Genomic DNA, 14,852 nt, shown 5'->3' with positions numbered 1-14,852 from the left:
CGCAGCATGAAGTCACAGAAGAAAAAAGAAATCTTATTTTGTTTCCTAAACTTTCTCTTTAATTGTTTATATCCTTGGAACCCTTCCACCTGTGGTTCAGATTGTTCATTCTGCTGTAAATTAAACACTGAAAATACTGGATTGTGCGATCTGTCACCTTGATTCCAGGAGGAGGAAGAGGAAGCACCTACTGAGTGCCGGAAGACAGAAGAAGGGTAGTCCATTGGAGGACAGGCACAAGTGCTACTGACATGCAAATCTCTGCAGAACTGGAAAAGTTCTGGTCTTCGAATGGAAGCCCGTACCCGGAAACACTATGCTCAATCCCTTCAGCACTCTAACGCTAACCCTAGCCCTAACCCTAATGCAGGTGCTCATGTCACTCAAGACTCGCTGGCCAATCAGTGCCTCCAGGTGGACCCTTCAGTCGGAAGAGGAGGAGGGTTCTTCCGGAAGTCATGCTGCATTTCTGCCCCACGGCTGAGCGGACTTGGATCCTTTGGCTTGATGTGCTGTGAGCGCCGCTGGTGGGTGCTGTTTAGGGGAGCTCAGGCAAGCTCGTAAGTCTCAACATGGCGAGCACGTGGCCGCAGCCCACAACGATGAGGAGCAGCTGGGTGAGCAGCCAGAGCTGGGGACCTTCCCGGGGATGGGTGGGAACCTGTGGCCTCCTGTGAAGTCCGTGGTGCTAAATCAAAGTAGTAACTGTGTGGACCTGGCGGTGGCATTGGCATCGGAATAACTTTACTGTGGTGGCTGCGTCTGCACAGAACATTTGGAACAGAAGCTTGTGTGTAGAGGCATCCTTGGGAGGATGCCAAACTCAGAGAGCCCTGGCTTCTCTAGGGTCTTCTGCCATTGGCGTTTAACATTTAGTTCGGAAGATCCATTCGGAATTCATCTCGTGTTGGGTAGCGCTTTAATTTTAAGCTGTGATGTAAAACAGGAGAACTGATGATGTACAGGGTTTACCAATGCTTAGGAAATAGTAAGTCACCGCCAAGTAGAATTTAGCTGAGGTAGGCCGGCCTCTAAGACACCCCACAGATAAGTAGTGTGCTAACTAGGTCTGTTAGAGACTAGGAAGCTAGAATACACGTGTTTGTTAACAAGAGTTTTCCAGAAATATGGCTCCACGTCAAAACAAAGGAGACAGTTCTGATTTACAATCAGCCACTAGGCCCCGTCCCAATATCAAAAAGCAGCCATTTAACAAGCTGCCCAATGGGGCGTTACAGGGCCACAACCGACACTAAAGCCTGGTTTGCGGTAATGGCTCAGTTTTCTTCTTGAGAAAAGCATAGTTCTTCCACCCATGTGGCAAGACTTGGGGTGACACCATGTGAAAAGGAACAGCACAGTTGTGTTGAGGGCTGGCCTGCTCGAGCAAGGCTGTCCTCAGTCATGGAGGATGACAGAGCACCTTCTCAATCCCAGGAACATGCTTGGCAGAGCCAGTAAGAGCCTGGGGCCTAGGTTTTTGGGGGCTTTCCCTACGGCCATGGGGTATAGAGAGAAGAAGAAGAAAAGCAGAGGTCATACTCTAAAGCCAGAAATATGCTTGGGAGAGTTGGTAGTGGTCTGAAGCCAGGGCCTTTGAGAGGGGCTTACTTCAGATTCTGAGAGGCCCCGCTCTTCCTACCACATGGACCTGTAGTTATCAGTGCCAAGGCCACTGGGCAAGGTCAGTAATGTTCTTGAGATACCCTGTGTGCCCCTTTTTGCGGCATGGTTTTATTAGACTCCTTCTGAGCTTATATCATTGTGTGATTGACTTCTTTTTTTTTAATTTATTTATTTTTTATTAATTTATTCTTGTTACATCTCAATGGTTATCCCATCCCTTGTATCCTCCCATTCTACCCTCCCTCCCATTTTCCCCTTATTCCCCTCCCCTACGACTGTTCCTGAGGGGGATTTCCTCCCTAGGGTATCAAGTCTCTTCTTGGTAGCCTGCTGTCCTTCCTCTGAGTGCCACCAGGTCTCCCCCTTCAGGGGACATGGTCAAATATGGGGCACCAGAGTTCATGTGAAAGTCATACCCCACTCTCCACTCAACTGTGGAGAATGTCTATCTTCCATTTCCTTCCATTTTCCCCCTGGAAATAAATAGAAGATACTATTCTTTTTTAGAAGTTTACTTAGCATAAGACATACATTTCGCAAGATCTCCCCACCCCGGCTTTTACACTTTCTACCTTCTACTTTTTCTATCTTTTGTGGCTTCTGAGACCTTCCCCTTAGCACTCTGTCACTAAGGAGTGACCTGCTGTTTTAGGCACCAGCGTACGTAGGAAATAACTGCTGAGCGTGTCTTTGCTGTGTAAAGTCTCCCATCTGCCTAAGTGGCTGGACTTGCGTCTCTGCAGTCCCTACTTAAGCTGTTCAACTTGTAACCCGGGGCCTGAACCTGAAAGCGGCTGAAAGATGACAGCACGTGTAGAATACACGATCTGTTGTTCTAGGCCGGCTGCTCTTTTACATTAACCAGAGCTGGGTGCACGCTATTTTTACAGAGATTTTTCTTATATGTACTTTTAAATGTGTATGGAGTGATTTCTCCCTTAAAAGGCATATTACTTCTAGAATAGCTACACCTCCAGCATTTTAGAAAAATGTGTCTGAGACAAGCTATATTGACTAAGGGGCCCAGTCTGTTGCTCTCCAGGGCAGTGACCTTGCTTTCTTTTTGATTAAACTAACAAAATTTTTTGGGGGGGTTGGTTTTTGCGGGGTTTTATTTTGTGGGGTTTTTTTTTGTTGTTGTTGTTTTGTTTTGCTTTGTTTTTTCGTTTTTCCAAACAGGATTTCTCTGTGTAGCTTTGGCTGTCCTAGACTGGCTTTGCAGACCAGGCTGGCCTTGAACTCATAGAGATCTGCCTGCCTCTGCCTCCTGAGTGCTGGGATTAAAGGCGTGCACCACCATACCCAGCTACTAACTAAATTCTTAGTGAAAAGGTTGCACTCCAACAGTTTTCAAATTACTCATTTGAGTCCCACAATGAACTCTCCATTGCAGTAACAGGAAACGGCTTTGCATGTGGAGCATGGCTTTCGCCTTCAGAGCAGACCAGGAGGAGCAGTTTACTGTGTTCACTGCAGGGTGAAACAGGGCAGGCCATAGCTGGATCACAGACTACAGTTTAAGGGGGTCAGCTGCCAGGGTCTGTGGCGCCCGCACCACCGTGGTACCGAGTCGAGGGCGAGGGACTGCGGATTTTAACTCATGCACACACACGCACACACACACAATAACACAGTGGGTCCTTCGTGCTAAGAGAGCAGCAGCCACGGCAGCGGTTTATTATTCTCCCAGAGTTCCAAAGAGCCTTCTTATGGGCAGCAAAACAGGATTCCTCCTCCCAGGTGAAATCCCTCAAGAGGTAATCGCACACAGGAGAAAAAGTCTCCAGGAAGGGAGGGGCGCGTTCTCAGAGCAGTAAACACGACTAGCTGACCAAGATAAACACAGACGTGGAAGCTGCTAGAAACAGGACATGAAACAGCAAGACAGGCAGGCAGCCCAGTCTGGCCTGGTTCCTATAGGGGTCCCCATTATGAAGAAGGACCCCACTGAGGCAGAGTGAGTGATTTGTAATTTTCCAGCTTGTGGTCATTCGTACATGTGAATGGAAACAGACCAGCCTGGTGGGTGCACAGTTTGGGCAGGTTAGCTTTGGCCAATGGATGCTGAATTTCCAGTTAGGGGCGTGTCCTATGGGGACATGCGCAATGCTCATGACATGGTTCAGTCAGCTGAGCTCTGTTTGTCAGGTCACTGGTCTCAGCAGTTAACATTGCACACAGGTGCAAGGTCAAAAAGTTTCTTATGCTGGGCGTGGTGGCGCACGCCTTTAATCCCAGCACTCGGGAGACAGAGGCAGGCGGATCACTGTGAGTTGGAGGCCAGCCTGGTCTACAGAATGAGTCTAGGACAGCCAAGGCCACACAGAGAGACCCTGACTCAAAAAAAAAAAAAAAAAAAACTATCTTATTAATGATATTTCCTCCACCAGAGAATGGCCTGATCCTTTTCAAAGTTAGTATAGCTTGTAGTTTTTTCAATTATATAATTAAGTATAGATTATAGTTATCTTTTTCAAAAGTCACCTGTTGGTGTTGCTTTATAAATTTTCTTCTCTTTAATGCAGCACTGCTCTAATCTCTTGTTATTCCTCGATGTTTCCAGCTTAGTAAGAGTTTCGTTTCTTTTTCTCAAGTGCTCTGGTTATTTGTTTCTGTTTAGAGCAATCTCTTCTGCAGCTCAGGCTTGCCTTATCCTATGTAATTGAGAATTGCTCTGAACAGCTGATGCTGCCTCTGCTACCCAGTGGCTGGAAGCGAGTCCTGCAGCTGCTTCCAGGCTGAGCCCTGACTGGTATGTGAGGAGGGGAAGACCAGGGAATGAGTGTCCTCTGATGTCCATGGCTTTTGGGGATAAGTTAAAAATAAAGAGGGACATGTGTAAGAATTGAGTTCACTGACTAACTTTAAAGCTGGTGTAGTCAACACACACACACACACACACACACACACACACGGGGGAGGAAGGAAAGTGAGAGCTCTCCTGCTTTGATAGTAGTTGCCAGGAGCCATGAGTAGTCAGGTAATCAATTTGAGATGAGCAGTAAAAGTCTAAACTGGCCATTTTTGGGGGTTCAGAGACCAGCGCAATCAAGAATCTGCATAAGGAAGTGAACTTGTTTCTGGAAACCAAATTACTGTGGCTATGTTAATTCAGCCAACACAGAAGATCTTGAGAAATTGGTGTGGCTGTGCCTAACAGGATTATTATTTTTCCTGTGTGATTCTGCACAGCCGGAGAGAAAAGGAGGGAGTAATATTTGATGTGTTCCAGTACCTATGTGTAATCCCTGGAGAATATTGGACTTTAAAGCCTGTTTCAATTAAAAAAAAAAAAAACTAAAGAGATGATAACCTTCACATTCCTTCCTACTGTTAAGTTGTAAACCCCGGGACAAATGGCTGAGGTTCCTAGTTAACAAATGAAATCAGACCTGCCTGCCAGGTTCTCCCAGAATCCCTCCATCCCCACTTGTTTTTGTTTTTCGAGACAGTTTCTCTGTAGCCTTGGCTGTCCTGGACTAGCTTTGTAGTCCAGACTGGTCTCGAACTCACAGAGATCCACCTGCCTCTGCCTCCCGAGTGCTGGGATTAAAGGCGTGTGCCACCACCGCGCCCGGCGTTCCCTCCATTGTTATCCAACACTCATCTCTAGCAATGCTCCCTTCTTAATTTCCTTGTTTCTGCAGTTACTCAAGGATGTGCTATTCTGACATTTGTAAGATGGAATCTCAAAGTAGTTTTGATTTGCATTTTCCTGGTGCTTAAAGATGTGGAACATTTTCTCTTAAATTGTCTATCAGCCACTTGAAGTTCCTTTGCTGAGAAATTTGTTTGGGTCTGGTCCGCATTTTTAATTGAACTTTAAAAAAGATCTATTTAGAGTCCCAATAGGATGCCTTCCCCTCTGTCCCAGTTTCCTGGTAAGTGAAGGCTTTCGTGGGACATGCCCCTTGAGCTAGTATGCAGATATAAGTGAGTATATACCATTTGATTCTTTCTGCTTCTGGGTTAACTCACTCATTATGATCATTTCTAGCTCAATCCATTTATCCACAAATTTCGGGAATTCCTTGTTTTTAATAGCTGAGTAGTATTCCATAGTGTATATGTACCACAGTTTCAAAATAAAAGGATACAGAGGGTCCTAGAAATCTACAAGCAGAACAATATGATAGGCAGATTTGGGCCCAGGGGTCCTGCTCAAACTAAGGCACCAGCCAAGGACAATACAGGGGGTAAATTTTAAACCCCTTCCCAGATCTAGCCAATGGTCAGAGTATTCTCCACAGTTGAGTGGAGAGTGTGATATGACTTTCTCACGTACTCTGGTGCCTCACATTTGACCATGTCCCCTGGAGGGGGAGACCTGGTGGCACTCAGAGGAAGGACAGCAGGTTGCCAAGAAGAGACTTGATACCCTATGAGAATATACAGGGGGAGGTAATCCCCCTCAGGAACAGTCATAGGGGAGGGGAATAATGGGAAAATGGGGGGGAGGGAGGAATGGGAGGATACAAGGGATGGGATAAACATTGAGATATAACAAGAATAAATTAATAAAAAAAAGATCTATTTAGTTATTATCTACGCAGTATTGTGACAGATCTCATTATTGATGGTTGTGAGCAACCATGTGGTTGGAGGCAATTGAACTCAGGTCCTCTGGAAGAGAAGCCAGTGCTCTCAACTGCTGAGCCATCTCCTCAGGACCTGGATTTTTTATATTTTTAACATCATGTTTCTAGACTTGTTAAATATATCTTATACATTAGGCCTCTATCAGTTATGGAGTTTGTAAAAGTCTTTTCCCATTCCTTAGGCTGTGTCTTTGTCTGATTGACAGTTTTCTTTTGCCTTACAGAATCTTTTCAGTTTAATGATGACCCATTAATTAATTAATTGTTGGTCTTAATGTCTGCATTATTGGTGTTTTGTTCAGAAGGTTGTCTCCTGTTCTAATGCTTTCAGGACTGTTGCTCACTTTCTGTTCTGTCACCTTCAGTGTGTCTGGTTTTATTTTGAAGTCTTTATCCACTTGGGCTTGAGTTTTGTGTAGGCTGATGAATATGAACGTCTTTGCATGCTTCTCTGTTCAGAGATACAGTTTAACAAGCACCATTTGTTCAAGGTGCTGTCTTTTCTTAAAATGAGTATGGAGATATTTATTTGGGGAGAAGGGGAGGGGAGTTAGGGGATGGATGAGGCATGAGGGTAGAGAGACAGACAGTGAGAGAAAGAGCAAAGGAAAGGTAAAGGGCGTGCTCCATAGAGAAAGTTCAAGAGAGATAAGAGCAAGAGAGAAGGTGGGTTTGCCCTTTCATATCCTGGGCCAGGCCACATACCTGGTGATGGGGGCGGCCTGTGATTATGTCCGAGGTTGCTAGGCAGCCTAGAGACAGGCTACTAATATGCCAACATTCCTCCCTTTTCCTATATCTAAAAAATAAATGAGAATGTTGGACTGCTTTTCATGCAAGATTATTTAAAGTATATAAATGTAGGCTCATTGGAAGCAGGTCTTGGCTGCCGTGCAAGGGAGGAAGAGAGGTAAAGAGAAAAAAAAATCAAAAGCAACAAAATGTCAAGATTATGTGGTGAAGCAAAAGGAAAAGCCCTTGGCCCAGAAAGTTCAAGGTAGAGGGTGGGGGGCGCCAGCCATGCCCTACAGCAGATAAGGAGCAAGGGGTGCTGGGAGAACCTGGAGCTGTTTATCCCAAGTCTGAAGCACACCAATGCAGCCTTTGGTTGACAATAAATACATAAGGGGTGAAGAAATCAATCTTCTTTAGCTGCTTCCTGCTGATACTGAGGAGGCAAGAGGGGGTCAAAAGTCTGAAATGTTGGCCAAGTCTGGGAAGAGCAGGCTGTTGTATTTGTTGTCCAGGGTCTGAGAGCATCTGCGCCTAGGAGGGACAGTGCAGGTCCAGCTGGCATCATCTCTGAGGCTGGACTGCAGGAAGGTGCTGTGATTTTCTATTATGTACTTCTGGATCCCTTATCAAAAATCACATGTCCATAAGTGGTTGGAGGTGTGTCTGTGTTTTCAATTCAATTCCATTGATCAATGTCTGTTTTTATACCAATACCGGGCAGTTCTCTTTGTTCTGTTTTTAGCTCTTCTGTGTTTTGTTTGTTTGTTTTCTACACAAAGCAGGAACTTGTCCTTACAAGGTCTGTAAACTTTTCTTTTGCAATTGTGATGGGGATTGTGTCATATCTGTAGATTGCATTTGGTAGGATGGCCAATTTCACTGCTAATCCTATTGATCCATGAGCGTGAGAGATCTTTCCATCTTCTGCTATCTTCTTCAGCTTCACTCTTTAGTGCCTTGAAATTATTATCATGAAAATCTTCCACTTGTTTTTTAGAGTTACTTCAACATATTTTATATAATTTGAGGCTATTCTGAACAGTGCTGTTGCCCTGATTTCTTTCTCAGTCCATTTGTTATTTTCCTAGAGGAGGGCTACTGATTTTGTTCGAGTTTGTCTTGTATTCCGCCTCTTTCCTCAGCTGTAGGAGTTTGGTAGTGGAAATTTGGGGTTCGCATTATATATATTCATATCTGCCAATTAGGATACATTGACTTCTTTCTTTCTGGATTATATTCCCTTGATCTCCTGTAGTTCTCTTCTTGCTCCAGCTAGGACTTCAAGTACTATGTTGTGTAGAAATGGAGAGAGTAGACAGCCTTGTCTCCTTCCTGATTTTAATAGAACTGCTTTGAGTTTCTCTGCATTTAATTTGGTGTTGGCTATACAATTGCTGTAAATTTCTATTATTTTGTTTAGGGATGTTTCTTGAATCCCTAATCACACCAAGACTTTTACCATGAAGTGCTGTTGGATTTTGGTGAAGGCTCCTTTGGTATCTAAAGAGGTGATGAAAATACATCAGTAGATTTGTTCAGGGTGATAAATAAGGGTCTCTCTGGCTTTGGCCCAGACTTCCCTGACTATGTACTCATTCTTCTCAATTGGAATGGAAAGGGCTATTCTGTGCCATTGTATGCTGCAAAGATAGAACTTGACTTTCGATTTTACAAGTCCCGCCTGAAATGTAAAAAACAAACAAACAAACTAATCAAAATAAAAAAAAAAAACCAACAACAACAACAGGAAAACCCTCTGGACATTTGAATACTGTAGGGCTCTTGCAGACTTTGAGGATCACTGAAGTTAAGACCAACTGCATTTTCATCATGGGATGACCATGAGCCTATAGTGACCAGGCTCAGAATGTAGTTGGTTAAATAAAAAGGTTCCCAGATAGGATGATGTCTTGGAACACCTGTCTCTCCTGGTGGCTTTCTTTCCGGGAGCTTGTGAAAGCTTTTTCAGGAGAAGCATTTTTAGATGAAATTCCTTACTGGGGATGGGATTTGAGGGTTTATAGACTGAACCCATTTCCTGTGCTTTGTGTCTACTGTGTCGTGGTTGAAACTGGTCAGTCAGCTTCCTTCCCATGCTGTCATGCCTGCATCAGTACATACTCCATCCACACATCATAGAAGATAGAGTGGAAGCGATTGCTGTTCAATGCTAAGCTATATTGATAGCCTAATGTTTTTTATATTTTTAATTTTGTTGTTTTTGTTTTGGAAGACAAAGTTTCTCTGTGTGTCCCTGACTGTCCTCACAGTAGGTATGGAGACAATGCAGGCCTCAAAGCTAGAGATTCACCTGGCTCTGGCTGTCCAGTGCTGGAACTAAATGTGATTCAACATGCTCCATTTTTTTTTATATTATTGGCTGATGGGTCTGGAATGTTAGGCTTTTGTACATGTCAAGCATAAGCTGTTGTGATGAGCTTCAACCAGATCGTGAATTTTCAAATTTGGCAGAGTATTGCTTTATTTGCCAGGAAAGCATATACATTAATACGGCCTGAGTCTTCTGAGTCATTAGATTGCCAGGTGCGTGACATTCTTTCTACCTGTTGGCTTTGTTTTGAATTTATGTTGGAATGTATATGAGCATATTGCCTGCATGCCTGGTCCTCACAGTAGTCAGAAGATGGCCTCAGAACTCTGAACATTGAGTAATGGCTACTGTGATCCATCATGTATGTACTGGCAATAAGCACACTCATTTTGAGGAAAATCAAGAGGAGCCCTTCACTGTTGAGCGCTTCTTCTGCCCTCTGCTGTTTATTTATGATCAACATTGGCATGGCTAAAATTTTTTAATTAATTAGTTACTCTACTTATTTATTCCATATACATGTACGCGTGCGCACCAGAAGAGGGCCACATTTATTCCATATACATGTACGCGTGCGCACCAGAAGAGGGCCACATTTATTCCATATACATGTACGCGTGCGCACCAGAAGAGGGCCACATTTATTCCATATACATGTACGCGTGCGCACCAGAAGAGGGCCACATTTATTCCATATACATGTACGCGTGCGCACCAGAAGAGGGCCACATTTATTCCATATACATGTACGCGTGCGCACCAGAAGAGGGCCACATTTATTCCATATACATGTATGCGTGCACACCAGAAGAGGGCCACAGACCTCATTATAGATCGCTATGAGCCACCATGTGGTTGCTGGGAATTGAACTCTGGACCTCTGGAAGATGAGGTGGCGCTCTTAACCACTGAGCCATCTCTCCAGCCCATGGCTAATATTTTTATCTGGTCACTTGTAACTGTTTAAACATGCAATCCCTTTTACTAAGATCTTATTAATGTTACAGTTTAAACTGGGGCACTGTCTTCTTAGTTTAGGGATTAAAGGTATGACCCAACACACCCAGCTTGCTCGTTGCTTTTTTGGGTTTTGTTTGTTTGTTTGTTTGTTTTTCTTTTGTACTTAGTAATTGTTCATACAATCTCTTTTACTAAGATCTTATTAATGTTACAGTTTAAACTGGGCACCTCAGATTTCTGAAAGATGAGTAGCAAACTTGAGTGAATGTATAATTCTTTTTAGGAACTTCTATCTTTTGTGATTTTGGGGGTTGAATTTTGAAAGGAAGGTAGGATATTAATATGTAACAATGGCTGTCCTAGAGCTCATTGCATGGACCAGGCTGACATCCAACTCAAGGAGATACATCTATCTATCTCTGTCTTCTGAGTTTAGGGATTAAAAGCCTGAGCCAACACACCCAGCTTGCTCATTGCTCTTTGGTTTTTCTGTTTTGTTTTTGTTTTGTACTTAGTAATTGTTCATACAATTTCTCTGATGTGTACTCAGAAGTGTTAATCTGCTTGTTTGTCTCTTTCTTTTTATGTCTGTTAGTTGGTGTTTCACTTGCAAGGCTATATTCTTTTCAGAGAGTCCAGTAATTTCCTTGTAAAATGGCTTCGTGATTACAGTAGCAGTTATGTGTCAGGAAATAAGTAAGGGAAGCTCCAGCATAATGAATATATTGTTAATGAAACGTACATATCCAATGTTGTCAGCATCATGCTTTCTGTTGTACACATGTATGGGATATTTTAGGATGCAGTGACCTACGATGATGTGCATGTGAGCTTCACTCGGGAAGAGTGGGCTTTGCTGGATCCTTCCCAGAAGAGTCTCTACAGAGATGTGATGCTGGAGACCTGCAGGAACCTCACTGCTGTAGGTAAGACTATACATTTTCTTTCCCCCTTTAAAATAAGAAGATAACTATTTCTTTGTTATTGATGCTCTTACAGAATTTTAATTAAGGATGAGAGGGATAAATCAGGCATGGTTCTAAAGTTCACTGAATATAGTGATTTAAATTTTCCACAGTTTCTAAAGTATATCATACATTTTCTGGTATTATATTTCAGGCTATAATTGGGAAGACCAGAATATTGGAGAAAAATCCCAAAGTTCTAGAAGACAAGGAAGGTAATTGTCATGTGTAAGCTGACACAAATATGCCTCTGAAGAAATTGTAGTGTGTCCTGGAAAATTTGAAGTGTAAAAAAAAGCACCGGTTTAAGTGTATTAATGATCATTAAATTCTCACAAATCCATGTACCTCAATGTCAGGAATCTGATTTGTGTTTGCAAGGCATTCATTGAAGAAAGAAGGCATGGAAACAATGCCGTAATAGTTATCACCATTTGAATCATAGCCTCATTAGAGGTATGCTGTTCAAGTACCAATCTGTTTAATCATGTACTACTCAGCTACTGCAAAAGGTATGAATATTGAATAAGTGATAAATCCATCTCCCAAATCATCTAATATGCAAATAGTCCACATTAAAGCTCACGTTACTCATGTAGTTGTAGGAATGTTGCTAATCTTCCTGAGAGGGGCAGTTTCTGAGAGGCAGGAAGGTGTTCTAGTGGCAACGTTAGAGTTCTGGTTTCCTTAAGAAGCACAGAAATATACTAATATGTTTTTATTTTAATCTCAGGTGTGGGGTATGGACGGGTTCAGATTGTCCACAGCGTCTGCTGTGATTTGCCTTATGCTCAACAAGGGATGTGATTTTGACAGCGGGAGATAATAGTTTCTGCAGTGGTGTGATGTTTGGGATTCTGGGGAGTTTAAATGCTGAGGGCCCAAGACTCAGGGTGGGTCCCGGTTGATGGTTTTTTGCTGTTGGTTGTGGTTTGTTAAGTAATTGTGCATAAAGAAGAAACAGCAGAAAGTAGAAATGAGAATCCTGATTGTGGTCAGATGTGCCTGAAGGAACTGGATGCCCCTAATCAGCAGAAAAATGGCCCAACAGTGACGTCATCCCCTTTCTTTTTTACCCCTTTTTCTCTCCCCTCCAGTGTTAGGAAGTTGTAAGGGTGGAGAAGGATGGAAGAAAGAACCCACAAAATAGCCAACACCGGCTCCATAGTTGTTGTGGAGAATCCTTAATCCCTACACCACAGGTTTATCAGGAACAAAAATCAAATTGTGTGAACAAAATGGGGAAAACGTTCACTCATTATTCCTCCTTTCATGTGCGTGCTGTGTGTCACAATGGATACAAGCCACGTGTGCAGAAGGGATATTGAAAGAAGCAAAGTACTCCTCTCTCTGGCAGAACACGTGGAAGTTATGTAGTAGTCCCCAGTTAGAGTTAACTCGTTGGGTGTGATACAAGTTTACAATAAATAGGTTTTCCAACTTCACTGGGACTACATCTACAACTCACACGTCAGACAGTTCCTATGAGTACTAGGAAGGTGGAAATTCTTCTTTTGGTCCTGGTTCACTTTGCAAATGTGATGTGGCTCACACTACAACGACATTTATGAATGTTATCAGTGTAGCAAAGGTCTGAGTTCTTCCAGTTGTCCTCAAAAATGTCAAAAACCTCATGTAGGAAAAGCATGCTATAAGTGTGAGCCCTGTAATAAGTGCTCACAGGTTTTTGGTTTTGTGGGGTTTTTGGTTTTGGTTTTGGTTTGTGGTTTTTTTTTGTTTTGTTTTGTTTTTCAATTGTGGGGCTTTGTGTGTGTGTGTGTGTGTGTGTTTGTGTGTGTGTGTGTGTGTGTGTGTGTGTGTGTGTGTGTGTGTTGGTTTGGTTTGGTTTGGTTTGGTTTTTCAAGACAGGATTTCTCTCTATAGCTTTTGCTGTCCTGGACTTGCTTTGTAGACCAGGCTGGCCTCAAACTCACAGTGATCCACCTGCCTCTGCCTCCCGAGTACTGGTATCAAAGGTGTGTGCCACCACCGCCCAGCTGCTCATAGGTATTTTCAAAGATGAAAAAATAAGCTATAATTTAGGGGTACACCATGAATGTAAACAAAGGGATAAAAGGCCTGATTCCTCTTTACTCTTAGACCAAGTTGTGAAATTAATGTGTACTGATAAAAAGATTTTTCAGTGGAATGATTGTGGTAAAGCTTTAATATATGCCATCTGTCTTCACAGGCATGAAAGAAGTCATTCTCAAGAGAAGCCCTCTGAGTATACCCAATGGATTAAAGCATTTGCACATCCCAGTCAGCTTCAGAGGCATGAAAGTATGCAAACTGTAGAGAAACCTTACAAATGTCATCAATGCGATAAAGCCTTTTCACAACAATGTAGTCTCCGAAGACATAAAAGAGCACACACTAGAGAGAAACTTTATGAATATAATCAGTGTGGGAAATCCTTTGCACAGCACAGTCGTCTTCAAACACATGAAGAAATTGATACTGGAGAGAAACCCTATGAAAGCAATGAATGTAGTAATAAAGCCGCTACACATCGCAGTGGTCTCCAAACACATACAAAAACTCATACTGGAGAGAAACCTTATGAATGTGATCATTGTGGTAAAGGCTTTGTACGTCTCAGTCATCTCCAAAGGCATGAAAGAACACACACTGGAGAGAAACCTTACGAATGTGATCAATGTGGTAAAGCCTTTGCATGTCACGATACTCTCACCTTGCATAGAAAGCTGCACACTGGAGAGCAACCCTATGAATGTAAGCAATGTGGGAGAGCCTTTGTACGTCCCAGCCGTCTTCAAATGCATGAAAGAACACATACTGGAGAGAAACCCTATGAATGTAAGCAGTGTGGAAAAGCCTTTGCATCTAAAGGTTATTTCCAAATACATAAAAGCACACACACCGGAGAAAAACCCTATGAATGTAAGCAATGTGGAAAAGCCTTTGCATGTCGAGGTTATCTCCAAAAACATAAAATAACCCATACTGGAGAGAAACCCTATGAATGTAAGCAGTGCGGAAAGGCCTTTGCATGGAAGAGAGCTCTCCACTTTCATAAAAGAACACATACTGGAGAGAAACCCTATGAATGTAAGCAATGTGGGAAAGCCTTTGCATGTCACAGTAGTGTTACATTGCATAAAAAAATGCATGCTGGAGAAAAACCGCATGAATGTAAGCAATGTGGCAAAGCCTTTGCATGTAACAGTAAACTGCAAAAGCATAAAAGAACACACACTGGAGAGAAACCCTATGAATGCCATCAATGTGGTAAAGCCTTTACATCTCACAGTTATCTCCAAATACATAAAAGAAAACATAGAGAATAAATGTGAGCAGTAGGGTAAAGCCTGTGCACGGAGCAGTAGTCATCAAAAATCATGAGAAGAAGCCATACCGCAGAGAAAGCTTACAAATGTAGTCAGTGTGGCAAATTTTGACACTTCATGCTATCTTTATAGAAGAGTAAAACCTTTAGTGTATAATCAGTCTGTTAAAATCTTTGCGTATCAGAGTAGTCTTTGAGGACCTGAAAGGACTCCTACTGAAGGTATACCATGGCTATAAATGACTTGGTAAGATATTTAGCCAACACACATTGAGTTATACAAGGTAATTTCTTCTGGAAAAAAACAAAACAGACAAATGTCACCC

General features: G+C 42.7%; 1 protein-coding gene across 1 annotated transcript; it reads left to right on the top strand.

The window, feature by feature from the left end:
* Window positions 1-572: 572 nt before the first annotated feature.
* LOC127203316 (zinc finger protein 120-like) lies at window positions 573-14,527 on the top strand. The gene is made up of 4 exons (XM_051162099.1): window positions 573-617; window positions 11,051-11,177; window positions 11,371-11,431; window positions 13,819-14,527. Exons 1-4 carry the CDS (start codon window positions 573-575, stop codon window positions 14,525-14,527), a joined length of 942 nt encoding a protein of 313 aa, XP_051018056.1.
* The last annotated feature ends 325 nt before the right edge of the window (window positions 14,528-14,852 follow it).

Source organism: Acomys russatus, chromosome 19, assembly GCF_903995435.1.
Source record: "Acomys russatus chromosome 19, mAcoRus1.1, whole genome shotgun sequence".
Taxonomy (NCBI): Eukaryota; Metazoa; Chordata; class Mammalia; order Rodentia; family Muridae; genus Acomys; species Acomys russatus.
The sequence above is the reverse complement of the archived record's forward strand: the minus strand, read 5'-3'. Positions and strand labels throughout refer to the sequence as shown.

What these genes read in the sequence shown, in the direction of transcription:
- LOC127203316 (XM_051162099.1), top strand. Translation starts at nt 573, where the DNA reads ATGGCGAGCACGTGGCCGCAGCCCACAACGATGAGGAGCAGCTGG. An exon ending in CAACGATGAGGAGCAGCTGG is followed by an intron (nt 618 to 11,050) that starts GTGAGCAGCCAG and finishes GGGATATTTTAG; the next exon opens with GATGCAGTGACCTACGATGA. An exon ending in AGTTCTAGAAGACAAGGAAG is followed by an intron (nt 11,432 to 13,818) that starts GTAATTGTCATG and finishes TGTACGTCTCAG; the next exon opens with TCATCTCCAAAGGCATGAAA.